The 15,085-nt window shown below is 34.7% G+C and overlaps 1 protein-coding gene and 1 long non-coding RNA gene across 5 annotated transcripts in view; one reads left to right on the top strand and one right to left on the bottom strand.

Moving 5' to 3' along the window:
- The window catches only part of crybg1a (crystallin beta-gamma domain containing 1a), a 69,222-nt gene that overhangs the window by 27,472 nt on the left and 26,665 nt on the right, over positions 1–15,085 (bottom strand). The window contains exons 2-3 of one of the 3 annotated variants that reach the window (XM_679769.11): positions 9,827–9,968; positions 307–1,508 (exon numbers count right to left, since the gene is read on the bottom strand). In XM_679769.11, the coding sequence (XP_684861.4) occupies positions 307–1,508; positions 9,827–9,968 (1,344 nt within the window). Of the gene's footprint in view, positions 1–306; positions 1,509–3,119; positions 3,219–3,950; positions 4,370–9,826; positions 9,969–15,085 lie in introns of those variants that run through there. The other 2 variants (XM_005158549.6, XM_073928567.1) reach the window with 2 other exon arrangements.
- The window catches only part of LOC141378571 (uncharacterized), a 27,938-nt gene continuing 13,598 nt past the window's right edge, over positions 746–15,085 (top strand). The window contains exons 1-5 of one of the 2 annotated variants that reach the window (XR_012393409.1): positions 746–804; positions 905–990; positions 1,116–1,252; positions 5,076–5,248; positions 9,852–10,046. This is a non-coding gene — a long non-coding RNA (uncharacterized lncRNA). Of the gene's footprint in view, positions 805–904; positions 991–1,115; positions 1,253–5,075; positions 5,249–9,182; positions 10,047–15,085 lie in introns of those variants that run through there. The other variant, XR_012393410.1, reaches the window with a different exon arrangement.

The raw sequence follows: 15,085 nt of genomic DNA, 5'->3' as shown, positions 1-15,085 counted from the left end.
CTGGACCAAAATTCAGTTTTGCCATTGAAAGGAAAGTTTCACATTTCAAAAAGTTTAAAGTAAAATAAATGTACAGTAGCATCAATGGGGAAAAGAGACTTTAATAGACCCCAGGGTTTTGAATGGCACTGTATTTATATACACACACAGCTACGAAAATCTATGAAAAGATCTAAGTCATTGTTCATCTAATACTCAAAATCATGGGAACCCGAGTGTCATATTGCACAGAGTAATGAGCACTGTATAGACTGAACAAAGGCCTTGGCTGCTCAGTAACCCAACACACAACACAAGCGTACTTACATTTTCACCTTAACCTGCTGTACATTCTGCGTTATATCCAAGTTAGTCCCACTTTGGCTCTCAGCTTGTTCCTCCCCGTCTAGGCTTGACTGCGAACCAACAAAAACTCGTTTAGCGAAGACTTTATCGCTCTCTGACAGTTTGAGGCTTCTGCGTTTCACTTCACCGCTCTCAGAATGCAACTGCTCAGGAGTAAATCCCTCTGGAGTTTCCTTCTCTGGTACTTCAGTGCTTTCTTTTGAAGCATGTGAGGTTTTGTTTGGATCTGGAGCTCTAGAAGGAGCAGGAATGTTGCTGGGAGCTTTACCGAGGGCAGAGTAACTCTCAACAGGGCAGGTCAGAGCAGCTTGTAAAGAAGAAAGTGAGTCAGTAATGGAGCTCTCACTCTCCTCCTCTGTCAGGTGAGTTTCCGCCCATTCAGCTCTGTGTATTTGTCCAGGGGAGGGAGAAAATTGAGCTGACCTCTCCTGTGCCTGAGGGGGAATGGTGTTTGTCGGGGTGAGATGTTCATTATTGCTGTCTTGACTGCTTAGTTTGCGTGATTTCCGTTTGCTGTTGTTTTTCTTCCCCATGCTATCTGATTCTTTCTGTGCTTCAGTCTGATTGTCAGAGGACGATGAGGTTCTGGACTGTGATCCCAGAGTCACTCCAACTAGTGCTGTGAAATTCCCGCCGCTTGTGATGGTGGGTTTTAAAACAGTCTTTTTACTCTCTGTCCCACCTGAGAGTGCAGAGGACTTTGGCGTGTCAGGGGTGTGTATAGGAATGTCTGCACATTTCTTTATTGTCGTGTCTGTTGTCTCCTCCAGGTACACCCTGAGCTTTCTGTTCACTTCCTTCACCAGATCTTCAGTCTTCTTGTCGCCAGATGTCTCAGCCTTGCTGACTTTAATCACTTCCACCTCTTTCACGCTCCCTCGTCCACTACTTCCACTGTCTGCAAACGGTAAGTCTCCTCCATCTGCAACAAGGGAGGCTACGCTACACACACTGGGACTTCGGTTCTCTGAGCTAAATACTGAATCTTCAGTCTCTCCGTGCTTAGTCTTTCTCAGTTCCGCAGATCCTGAGAACTTGGTCGGACTGTTTGCCTCTGGCAAAACATTTTCAGATGAGACATCCGTCTGATCTTTGGTTTTACTTGTTCTCTTTTTAAAAATACTTCCAATAAATCGATCGAAAACTGTTTTCTCTTCTGAACTCTGAAAGTACAAGAAAGACAAAAAACTGTAAGAAGATGTAAATAAATAGGTCCAATACAAACACGTTTAATGTACATTAGAATAAGTAGTTTAATTAAATCTTTTGCTTTGTTTTTTTTTTTTTTTTTGGGGGGGGGGGGGGGGCAAAATTTACTATCACACATTTTACCCTAATTTACAAAAGACACTTAAAAATGTATTTAAATAACAACAGTTTATAAAAAAAATGTCAGACATATTTAAAACATTAAAAAATCATACTGACCTTACACTTTTGACTGGTAGTGTAAATTAAAATGGAGCGTTATTTCACAGATATTTGAAAATTATAAAAGTAGACACAAGTTGAATTTAATAAACGTTTGTGTATATAAAATCCCTTATGTAAATTTTATGTGATGCAATCATTAAAATGAGATGCCTACTATCCTAATACAGATTTCAGATATTTGCATACTATGTGCAGATTGCACAACTGTGCAGGTATCAGTTAAAATGTTTGGATTATTAGCAATTTTAGTTCTATTAGTTTCCAATGTTTTATAAATGGACAAATGGACAATACACAAAAACTAAAAAAAAGCAGTCAGAGTGTATTTCAGTGGAAGTCATATCCTAACATTTATTGATTTACTTTTTACATATTCAAAAATATGCCAATTAAAGAGTCACTACTGCATTATTTGCTTTCCCAGCAACCTTGTTTTACCTTTTTTCAAATGTTTGTGGAAAAAATAAAAATCTACTGGATGCAATACATTTTTACATATTTATTTGCTCAATGCAAAAGCAGGAGGAACTATGGTAACCAGTTTGTTTTCACCCACATGTGAGCAGCACTTCCTATCTATGTATCAGCTTATCATAACTTACTACTACAGTCCAATAAAAATAAAAGCATAACCTTACTTGCATAAGGATTCAACATACTGTAGGAAAGCAATCCACTTACAATTATTAATGGAATTATGTCAAATGTTGACTTGAGACAAGCCCCAAAACATCCTTTTTACAATCTGAGGGTTTCAAAATGTGTACATGAGACCAACCCAGGCTTGGCAAGCATGAGTAATGTGCAAGATCGTACAGTTCCCCGAGAACAAGAGGAAACATTAAAACAGAACATTCAAGTCAGTGCAGAACCCTAATTATTAGACAATAATCCTTCACATCCTTGAGATTCATAACGGTACAGCAGAAATCCATCCTATTACAACACAACAATTATTTTACTGAAATGTAAAAATATATATCATTTTGGAATAAATAAACTTCCATAGAAAATTATTAAGAATAATAAGCAATTTAACCATTATAATAATTTATTTTATTTACAAATTGGCATTAATCTATAATCTCAATATTCAGTCAATTTTAATTTAACTAAATAAAATATAAAACAGGCAAATAGAACATAGTTGAACATCAGCTCTTACATTTCAAGTAATTAAATGTGGTGGGGGACATCTGGCCCATCTTTCAGATTCATAAACATAAATACAAGCAGCGCCACGTTGACAAGAACATAAATCCAGTCACCCGCAGCAATTAAACGAAATGACACAAATCTGCATATAAAAAACTAACAGCACCCGAGGTGAAATGACTAACCTCAAACCTGGCCAATTCCTCCTTAATAATAGATGATTTTTTCCTCTACGGAGAGTTCTCTCTGAAACATGAACCTCCCTTCCTTTACCTCCACCTTCTAACTTCACAGATGTCCGATTCGTGAATGATTCTTTCCTCAGAGAGTCAATCGGTTTGCAAAACGAGTCGTTTATATTTTGAAGCTCAACCGGACTTCTTGTAAAACTCACTGCAATTTATACGGCTAAAAGTGTTTGAGTGAATCTATTTGACGATAGGGATGAAAGTTACTAATAATAATATACCCGAATCGCGAAATAATTACGAATAAAACATGATGAAAGGTGTTTTACCTTGGAAAATACAGATGCATACCTGAAACATGCTAAAAGCTTTCAATTGAGCAATGTATATAACGTTTAATTGATGACTGTTTTATATCTAGGTTGGATTACGGCGTTTTCAAACGGAGTCATATTATTTTATAATGATAATGGCACGTCAACGGCACGCCATGACGTAAAGAATCACTGAATCATTCTGAATAAACTCATTCGAAAGAACTGTTCAAAATACGCGATTCCCGGGATCACCAGAACTATTAAACTTTCGATAAATGTGGCGTCTCCAAACTGATTTATTCCTTGCTAGGCAGCTTTACGAACATGATAGTCGTGTTGCGATTCAGCCCAAACGCGTTAAAAACCAAACAGCACTCCCAAAACATGCTGACTAGATAGGCAGCTCGCTATGTTTTGGAACACAGTCAAAAACTTTCTGCAAAGCGCCATAAAATACCAAAACACATGAACTTTCCCTTCAGATTTATTTCAATTAATTCAATCTCCTTACCATTGTTATCCAGTTGAGGATCGAGTTTGCCCCTCTTTTTTACATATGCATCGAAATCAGGATTCAGAAGTGATAGTAGACCGTCCAAAGTTCTCAGCCATAAAAATCAGAGCACAAACACATAGCCTTGAGGTGATATTAATCCAGCACTCGATCACAATCGATATTCAAACCCTCTGCTTATTCAGTCGCCGTTCATCCGCAGACTGCACGAGCCGGAAAAATGACAAAACTTTTTGAAGTCGAAATCATTTTCTGTTTACTTTGGTGGCACCAGTCCAGGTGTATTGCAGGTTGTGCCACATATAAGTGAGCTCACATTAGAGCTATTGTGCAACTGGAAAAGTTAAACAACATTATTCATCCCCAGTCAATGTATGAAGAGCGACCACATCCAACAAAACGCCACACCCTTCCTCTCGATCCAGCGTGACTCTCTGCAGACCACTGACTGACTGGGCATTAATAACACCAATAACACAACTGATAATAATAATAATAATAATAATAATAATAATAATAATAATAATAATAATAATAATAATAATAATAATAATAATAATGAATGCATTATTACTTATTAATAATATTAATGTAATGATAATAAAATTATAATACATACACTGCTAATTTATTATTATTAACATTAATAATAATAAAGTTATTACATTTAGTTGTTAACTATTATACTATGTAGCCTATAGTTAGAAGACGATTAAAAATCTTCTAGCTATAATATTTAATTACTTCACTTATTTAAATAAATTTTTGCATTGTGCTTGCCAGATTTATTCTCTAACGCATTTATTTTAGCACCAAATGAAACTGACTTGAACTGGTTGACTGGATTGACAGTTTCAATTTACTAGAACGTCTATGTTGAGCTGCTTTGACACAATATACATTGTAAAAGCACTGTAGAAATAAACATGAATTGAACTGAACCTGAGTGAATAAAATGAAATAATTTGAATAAACTTGGTAAAGAAAAAATGGTTACATTTATTTATTTATTCAGTCCCAAGTTGTGTAACATGAGAACTATACAGAGGGTTTTCACACTGAGGAAAACCTGTTTTGGTTCCCAAAGGATCTTTAATTAATATGTTATTTCTTTTTTCATAGATTGCAAGCTCGTAGCCAGGGGGGGTCGAGTGGTTCAAAAGACACACCCCTCACTGACAAAGGTCAAGAATTTGTCCTGTACATGAGCTCATTTGTCCTACTTTGACTGCTATACCGACATGAATTGTGAAAATAACTCATCAAAGAAGGCTTAAGACAGAGAAGAATCTGACGTAAGTGAAGTCATCTTTCAATACTGACCAACTGTATTGTTGTTAAATAGCGAAAACATTTTACAAGTAACTTTTATTCAACATCTTGGACCTTATTCTTAAAAGAATAAATTACCAATAAATTACTTTTTACCAATACTTTTTGGTCTGAAGCACCAAAAGTTAATTTTGAAGCACATAAAGGTTATGTTTTAATACTAGTAGGGCTATTGTTGTTATCCATGAATTTTCAAATGTACTTTTTACAAGAAACACTAGAAAAATCAGGAAGCTCTACATTATTATTATTATTATTATTATTATTATTATTATTATTCCCAGTGATGGGTTGCAGCTGGAAGGGCATCCTTTGCATAAAACATATGCTCAATAAGTTGGCGGTTCATTCCGCTGTGGCGATCCCTGAATAATAAAGGGACTAAGCTGAAAAGAAAATGAATGAATGAATGATTAAATTAATTATTATTATAGTCATTATGATTATTATGTTTAATTTTTAACTATTCAAGTGGCCAAATACTGACAGGAATGTTAAATGTGCTGGGCAGTTTGTTATTTGCCTAATAAATGACAATTTACTCAGCCATAATAGGCAGTTTTTTTAAGTCTTTACAGATTTCTCTTTTCCCCAATGATATATGATGTGGTAAATTTGTTTTTAAAAAATAATACATATAAAGTATTGTTCTTTTTTAAATATTTCTCTGTTCATAATCTTTAGGAAATGTTTTTGATAAATCAAAACGTGTTGTTATGATGACCACCCGACAAGCTAGTCCAGCTAAAAATAGTGCTCAAAATGTCATTAAATGCACTATTTAAACCTTATAGTTAAATAGAAAATGAAGCAAATAACTGCAAAAATGTCCACCCCTTTCACCAGGCTGGCTACGGCCCTGGATTGTATTACTCTGCAGACTTTAAGTGGAATAAACTTTACGTCGAATAAAATGTTGCTTCTTCATGGAACCACCAATTTCAATTAAGAACCTTTACTTTTAAAAGTGTAACTTAAATATAATTCTAATAAATTCTATATTGCTTTGGGTGAAAACCATCTGAAAAGTGTAACATAAAGCATGCGTGACTGCTAATAGAAGGTGTGGTCTTTTGTTGTTTGTTTGGCATCACGTCCACAGAGGGATAAAACCTTAAGGTTGTCTTTGTCTTGAACAGCAAAAAGACCAGCTCTCCTTACTACTGACATTAAGGAGTTTGTTTGACCTCACTATTGTGTGACTTTGACTTTAACCTTCCTTCAACCCAGAAGGTCAAACTGAACACTCTAATTATTTGTTCAACTACTGTAACTAAAAGCTCTGATAAACTGACACCCAATATCTCAAATTATGTGGGTAATGATCAACCTGACTAAACAACACTAAACAACACTACAAAAAAGGGATAATAATATGCTTACTTGTGCATTTCACTACAAATTATGTTGCAGTATGTGACGTGTACACCAAAATCTCTCCTGCATATAAATTAAATGTACAACATCTCTATTTTCATGCATAATATCCTGTACAAATTTCTCTTGTACACAAAACCATGTGCATTTTTAATTCATGTAAATTTTTAAGTAAATGTTTCGTACAATCTCAGTTTATTTGTATGTGTATTCAACCCTTTACATTAGTTATAGTATTTATATGTATAGTCAGAAGGCTAAATCATGTTTATTTTCTTATTCTGTATTATTGCATCCTTTTATTTATGTTGAACTATTATGTGGCAGCATGGTTCAACGCATGACATTCCAATCCACTATATCAATCTAAATAAGATAGGAATGTGCATATTTGTATAAGTAAATGTGTCAGTCTTGATTTTCAAGAATAAACAGGAGTTGGTTTTGTTCAGCCTGTGCTGCCCTCTACTGGCTCAATCAAAACCTCACAACACAAAAGCTCTTCCTGTATACAGTACCAAAGGAACTGAAACAGGCCACTACATCAAGAAAATAACTTTAAACATCTATTTCACAAACCATTTCCTCTAAATAGAATAATCTTTTTTCAGCAGCTGCGTTTTACTAATTATATTAACCCTTTATTGGGCAAAGAACCACATATGATATCTTCATTGACACTGAGTACAACATACTGTATACAGTTGAAGTCAGAATAAATTACCCTCCTGAATTATTAGCCCACCTGAATTATTAGCCCCCCTGTATAGTTCTGTTTAACGGAGAGAAGATTTTTTTTAAACACATTTCTGAATACAGTAGTTTTAATAACGGATTTATTTTATCTTTGCCATGATGACAGCACATAATACTCATTCATTCATTTTCTTTCGGCTAAGTCCCATTACTATCCTGGTGTCGCCACAGCGGAATGAACTGCCAATTTATCCAGCATATGTTTTATGCAGCAGATGCCCTTCCAGCTGCAAGCCATCACTGGCACACATCCAAACACTCTCATTAACACACATACACTACTTACAATTTAGCTTACCCAATTCATCTATACCACAACTCTTTGGACTTGTGGGGTACCCCGGAGCACCTGGAGGAAACCCACGTAAACGCAGGAAGAATATGCAAACTCTACTCAGAAATGCCAAGTACATAATATTAATATTAATATTAATATTTAGATAATATAAAGGCTTGACTAGGTAAATTCGGCTAGTTAGGGTAATTAGGCAAGTCGTTGTATAATGGTGGTTTGTTTCTTGGACAATCGAAATATAAATATAGCTTAAAGGGGCTAATAATATTGAACTTGAAATGGTTTTAAATAAAATCAAAAACTGCTTTGATTCTAGCGGAAATAAAACAAATAAAAAATATATATAAAGGGTCATTTTACCAGAAACGTAGATTATCTGTCCCTCAAATAAAAACATAATACAGTGCATAAAAAGTATTTTATTCCAAATATTTCTAAAATGGACTGATGGTTGATTTCTGTGGGTCGTCTGTAAAGGAATATGCTATTCATTTGGTTTTCAGATTTTTGTTCCTTATTAAAAACACTTTTACAAATTTACAAACCCTGTCCTTGTCCTACGGCCAATTAAACTTACAGCTTTAAAAGTTTTGTTATGCTAAAAACCAAAAAAAGTTATAAATAATACATTTATAATTTACTAAAAAGTTATTTCAGAAAAAACTTCAGAAATTGCAGGTTTAAGTTGTTATCATTCACATAAATTATTTAAAAACAAGAAATTATAAATAAATTCTACAAATAAATACTATTCTTCAATTGTCCCCATGTTTTGTCAGTCCTGTCACATTTGCATTAAATGTAACATAAACTGAGTGCAATACACATTTAAGGCTATGACTCGGAACGTGACATCATTTGATGGAGAAGCTGACAGTGATCAAGGATGCGTTCTATCATTGAATTGTAGGATTTTATGCTGGTTTTTGTATGGATATTTTTGAGGATGACAAGCTTGTCACATGTTTATAAGTGAAAATGTAAGTTTCTGGTAGAATGTCTCATATTTAGATATACAGTTGAAGTCAGAATTATTAGTCCCCCTTTGAATTTATTTATTTATTTTTAATATTTACCAAATGATGTTTAACAGAGCAAGGACATTTTTAAAGTATGTCTGATAATATTTTTCTTTTGGACAAAGTCTTATTTGTTTTATTTCGGCTATAATAAAAGCAGTTTTTAAATTTAAAAAACCATTTTAAGGTCAAAATTATTAGCTCCTTTAAGCTATATTTTTTCGATAGTCTACAGAACAAATTATCGTTATAACTTGCCTAATTACCCTAACCTGCCTAGTTAAAATAATTAACCCACTTAAGCCTTTAAATGTCACTTTAAGCTGCATAGAAGTGTCTTGAAAAATATCTAGTCAAATATTATTTACTGTCATCATGGTAAAGATAAGATAATTCAGTTATTAGAAATGAGCTATTAAAACTATTCTGTTTAGAAATTTGTTGAAAAAATCTTCTCTCCGTTAAACAGAAATTGGGGGGGGGGGAAAATAAACAGAGGGTTAATAATTCAGAGGGGCTAATAATTCTGACTTCAACTGTATATTTATGTGCCCGGTTACTCTACAGGGATTTTCCAAAGGGTATTTCATTTCTCTCCGCCGTATTAAACCACAAGAAGCAATTAGTGTCTTTGATGAATTTTGAGAACACAATTCAGCCAATAAGTGTCCTCTAGAAAAGCCATGTAGAGCAAAATGAATTAAAAAAGTAAGTATATTTCCGGCAAACTGTGCGTGTACTAGTGTTTGCAGTATTGCGGAGGGAGCAGTGACTGCTGTAATCTGATCCTCTGATGAAAGTAGAGCAGCAGTTGCCCAAGGCTAAAGCAAACTAGTCTCAGCATAGCAAATCCAGTCAACTTCCTTTTCCTTACAGTGAACTTTACTGATGTAAGCAACACAGTATGCTCTTTCTGTTCAACCAGAGTGTAAAAAGAATTTTAAATATGTATACTGTATATACTGATGAACATGCACACGGTGCCCTATGTGATGTCCATTTATCATATCTGCTTCACCAGAACCACAGTTTTGCATTCAGACAAAGAGCTAGAGAGATAAAGAGAGAGTTCAGATGATGTGATTTGCTCTTACCTTTCTGTGTTTTTTTGTGGGAGAGGATGGACTCGAGATGATGTCCAGGCTCAGTAAGGAGTTGGTGCGTGAGCGCACTGGTGTGGGGCAGGTGTCTGTCATCAGATAGTTCTCCGTCTGGATGCTCACCTGATCAAAACTCCTGCGCAACAGAGAGACGATTGTTACTGAGGTTTGCGAAAACAATGACTCCCGGATGCCCCAGTTTGGAAACAGAGAGGTAAAGACGATAGTGGGGGGTTATAAGAGCGTTTCGTTTTTTCTGTTGTTGTTTTGATTAAAGGAAGTTTCACCTAAAAAAAAAAAAAACTCCTATAAATGAAATGTATCCAGAATGACTTCAGTTTACATCAAAAAAAGAAAAAAAAGAAAATTATAGAATACACTAGGTATATTAGAATAATATAATAATGTAACTTTTTTTTTTACTTTCAGTGGCAAAGATTTAAGCTGTGCTTCCAGTACACATTTTCCCCTCAAAATCAAGAGAAATTTTTTAATTACACTTAATTATAATATAAAAATATTAAATACTGCAAACGTTTATTTACTTTTAACATTAACATAAAATTAGGAGATAAACAGTGTTTTAAAATATAGTTTTTTTATAATATAATATAATATAATATAATATAATATAATATAATAAGTCCCTGTTTCGAGTCCCCCGTCTGGGTCATTTGGCATTTCTGTGTATAGTTTGCATATTCTCCCTGTATTCGCATGGGTTTCCTCCGGGTGCTCTAGTTTCCCCCACAGTCCAAAGAAATGCAGTAAAGGTGAATTGAAAGCTTAATTGGCCATAGTGTATTTGTGTGAATGAGTTTGTATGGATGTTTCCCAGTACTGGGCTGCAACTGGAAGGGCTGGATAAGTTGGCGGTTCATTCCTCTGTGGCGGCCCTGATGAATAAAGGGACTAAGCTGAAGGAAAATGAATGAATGAATGAATAATATAATATAGGAACGGTGCATTAAATTGAATTTAATATAATAGGGCTTTAAAACAAGGGAACCACTAGGGGGCCTCAAAAACCTTCTGGTGGCCCTTAACAAATTATTTAGGGAAAAAACAAATATTGAAATGTAAGGCAAAACACATGAAATGTTGCAATTTCTTATTTAAATTCCTATCAAAACTATGGTTTTGCTTTCTAATAAATAACATTTTCTGAAAACCTTAATGTATGATTAGAAACATATTTTAACCAAGCTCTAAAATATTTTTTTTAGAATATTTTCATAAATTTTGTAACATGTTTGTTTTATAAAACGATTTTAAATTACATGGAATGCAGTAAACATTTTTTAATTTAAATATTTTCTAATATAATTACATTTCTTGAAAGAAGTGGTGTCATGCTCTCAGGTTCAGAACAAATATTAAGTTCAGCGATGGCCTTGTGTTTGCCCTGCTCACTATAATGTGTTATGCCTCTGCATCAAGTCTTTTAGCGTTACAGTGCATTTTGAAAAACTTATTCTAACAGCTAACAATAGCTGAATTGTCACTGGGGCTTTTATGCACTGCATTAAATACACATAAATAATAATAAATAAATAATAAATAATAAACAAAAATAAATAATTGCCATATAGGTGTCAAAAGGCTTCCTCCTTGTATATCATCTCACATATTAATAACAGTTCTTAGAAAAAAAAATGCAATGCAGTCTAAATTCTCGAAACAAAAAGAGTCAGACTGTCTTGAAAACAAACTTCTAGGTATTGTGCAAGATAAATATTGGGCAACTGAATCTTTTTGCAACATATAACCACCAGGGAGCAGTCTGTAATTCATTTTGCTTAGCTTCAAAAATCTGCTATAGGCTTTGTTTTCACTTTTTGTTCACTATTCAGACATATGTGATACTACACATCCCAACAACACATTCAAATGAGATGCCCCATTATTTGACAATAAAAAAATAAGCAAAATGTCATATCACGTTTCAAAACAAAAGTGATTTGAGATTTCATTTGAATTTGATTAATCAGGCAGGAGAATGACTCTTCGAGTTTCACCAGCACATGTTACATTAAGAGCAAAATCTGTTGAAGTGAAAATGACAAAAATGCTCTATGACAGGTTGTGAATAATAAGTGAGAGGTGCACACAGATCAGCCTGCAGCGTGTCTGACTGATGGGGCGTTTCTGACCACAATCCAGAGTTCACACTCGACTCTTTACAAAGAAAGAGCTCGCGTTCATTCATTCAACTGTTTGGGTGTTGAATGCAATTAATGCCTAATGATTTTCTGGTTTCTTAATTGGATCCAACAGCCCTGCTTCATCCTGCTAGAACTGACATGTTGGTGTAAGACCTCCCAGGAATACATTTGTAAAAATCATGCTTTAGGATTTAGGCAGAATACACAGGCAGAATCAGGAAATCCAGTAAATATATCTGGTGAATGTTTAAGGCAAAATGGTACAGAATATGGCAAAACAAAATTTATGAATAATTCAAAATTAGGACTCTACAGTACATTTAATCTACTAGTGTCTGAATACTAAACCATAAAAATACTTTTTGAAAATAAATTCTGCATATTCTTCATGACTCCTATAAGTATAATGGCACAGCTTATTTTACTAGACACATATTTATGTATGAATGACACTTTTCATCATCTGTCAACATACACTCAACAATTAAGTTTAACCCAGTCAAAGGGTTTGTCCCTATTTTAACCAAATTTGTTTTGGAATGTCAGGATTACCAGCAATCTAGCATTTATAGATTGCTAGAGAACTACAAATCTGCCATTAAAATGAACAATACATCCCATCAAGCACCTCACACACACACACCAGTTCCACATTACACTTGATTACTCACACACTCATCATGGACTGATTAGCTGGACTACATTTTCACCTCTCATACACACACATATCGCTGAGTCTTGTTTAACCTGTAACTTCACAAAGTGTTTTCTAGTCCAGTCCTTCCGTGGTTCCTGACCCTTGGTTTGTTCTTTGTTTATCCTGTTCGCCACCTGCACCGACCTATGTCTGTGACCACGACTAGGCTTTAGGAGTACCCTCATGATACTGTTTGTTCCTGTTGACCATTGTCTGCCTGACTAATCTGTAAGCAAACTGCATTTGGACCCTCAACTCTGTTGTACCCCGGTTCCATTGTTACAAAGAACAAACAACTCGCCTTTCAAAACAACCCGCTTGTTCAATTTAAGCGGCAACCTCCCGATCTCCCTTGTGAAGCCAATATGGAAGTAACTGAAACTGCTATTCATCGACTGGCCTTTGGGGACTGGCTCTAGGAACTCCAGATGTTCACTGACTGCAATGCTAAATTGGGCAAATTTACAGCTGGTAAAAACATGTTTACATCCTAGTACAACAAATGGTTTTGGTACATATAGCTAATATTACCCTTCATGACAATTGTGAGGGGGTGAATTTTTTTATGACTCATCTGTTTCGTTTTTTAAGTTATATTAAGTCTGCATAATTAAGGGCGTGGCCACTTGAGTGAAAGCTAGGTCTTGATGGTCGCCGTCATGTCACCTCAGCTCACGGTTGGCTAGCCTACTTGTAGCTTCATTTGCGCTCTTTAGAATCCTATGGGTGATGTCACAGATATTTCGTGCATATCTTTTACAGTCTATGGTTCGGTTTCATTTAAAGAAATTACACCCCAAATATGGGCCTATCAATGAAAATTACAATAATAATGCAATAACTATGACTTTTTAGGTAACAAACACATTTTAATCACATTTATTTTTCAAAGGTGAAAAAACTCACTGGGGAAAAAAAAGCTTTTCTGAAATTGTATTTGTGTAAGCTGTAAAATCTAATTTACGTATTTTTAATTGCAAAATATGAAATGGCACAGATGATATAACATTAAAGTAAAGGTTTAATTATTTCAGGTAATTACTAAAGCTTTTTTTATTGTCGACATTTAACCTTTAGTCCAGACAAATTAGAGCAGAAAATGAACTGAAGCGCTTTCAGCTATACGGTTCAAAAGGGGTTAATATTTCAGCTTCCTCTCCGACTGTTTGAGCCTTCTGGGTAAACTAGAAATACATGATGTGGCATGTGTGTTAGCATGGGAAGCCATGATCTCAGGGCTATGGATGCTAACACAAACAACCTGAGGTGCCCGAGGCTTTTCTTATTTCACCTGAATAAGCTCATATCCAGTTCAAGACCTTCTTTCATCTGCAGACATCCAAGCCATCTCACTGCATACTCTCAGTTTTCTGTCTTTTCAGTCAACCAAGCTGGTTACAGAATGACCCAATTACGCTGAATCTCACTTTAAAATGAGATTGATGTAATATTATGACTCAATCGAGAAACGAACGGGATTTGTTGATCTGTATCTGACTGATAAAATTATGTGTACTGACCTGTCGCATATCCAGCCTGATTGTGCATCATAAAAACACATCATCTGGACCTGAGCGTTCTTTGTAACTCGCACTCCTCCTTTCAATTTGTCATTTAGTTTCTTTCTGAATGATAAAAGTGTCCGCCTGATCACGTCCAGTCAGCATTTGTCCCTGACACAACTGACAAATAAGAGCTTTCATCAACTAGTCCAAAAGTTTCATAAATATAGGAGTGGCAGGGCTTTGTGAACGATGGCTGTCTGATTCTCTGGAAATCTTGTGTGGTTTTTGGGAAAATGTGCTAATGTTTTTTTCAGTCTCACATACAACGAAATGATTATTAACTGTATTTTGTTAATTGAAATCAAGATGAAATAAATAAGAATGGAAAAATTAGCTTAGAGACTTGAATTTGAATGTTGAATTAACTTATTTCATCTTTATTTTTATAGTGCTTTCTACAGATGAAGAAGAGAGAATAAAAAGCCATGACAATATTTCCAATATTTCCTTGATAACTATAACTAAAATAAAACTGAAAGTACGAATATTACTCATACTAAAAAAGGTAAAGATAATTCAACTAAAACACATTACATTGCTCAATCTGAAACTGAAATTAAAAGCATATCATAATAAAAGCTGATTATTCAAACATTCATAAATATATTTATAATAATGCATAACTAATAATATAAAAACACAAACCAGTTCATAATTGCATCAAAGTAAATCTTAAGTTGTGTCTCAAGTGGCACACTATACACTATCACTTATGCAATATGTACTTATGTACTTACACACTCAACAGCACAGTATATGTATGTAGTGTCGTCCCAAATGGAACACTAATGGGTTTTTTACTAAGCAGAAATTGAAACTGTGTCTC

Source organism: Danio rerio, chromosome 17 (assembly GCF_049306965.1).
Source record: "Danio rerio strain Tuebingen ecotype United States chromosome 17, GRCz12tu, whole genome shotgun sequence".
Classification (NCBI taxonomy): domain Eukaryota; kingdom Metazoa; phylum Chordata; class Actinopteri; order Cypriniformes; family Danionidae; genus Danio; species Danio rerio.
Note: the sequence above shows the minus strand (reverse complement) of the source record. Positions and strands in the feature narration are given on the sequence as shown.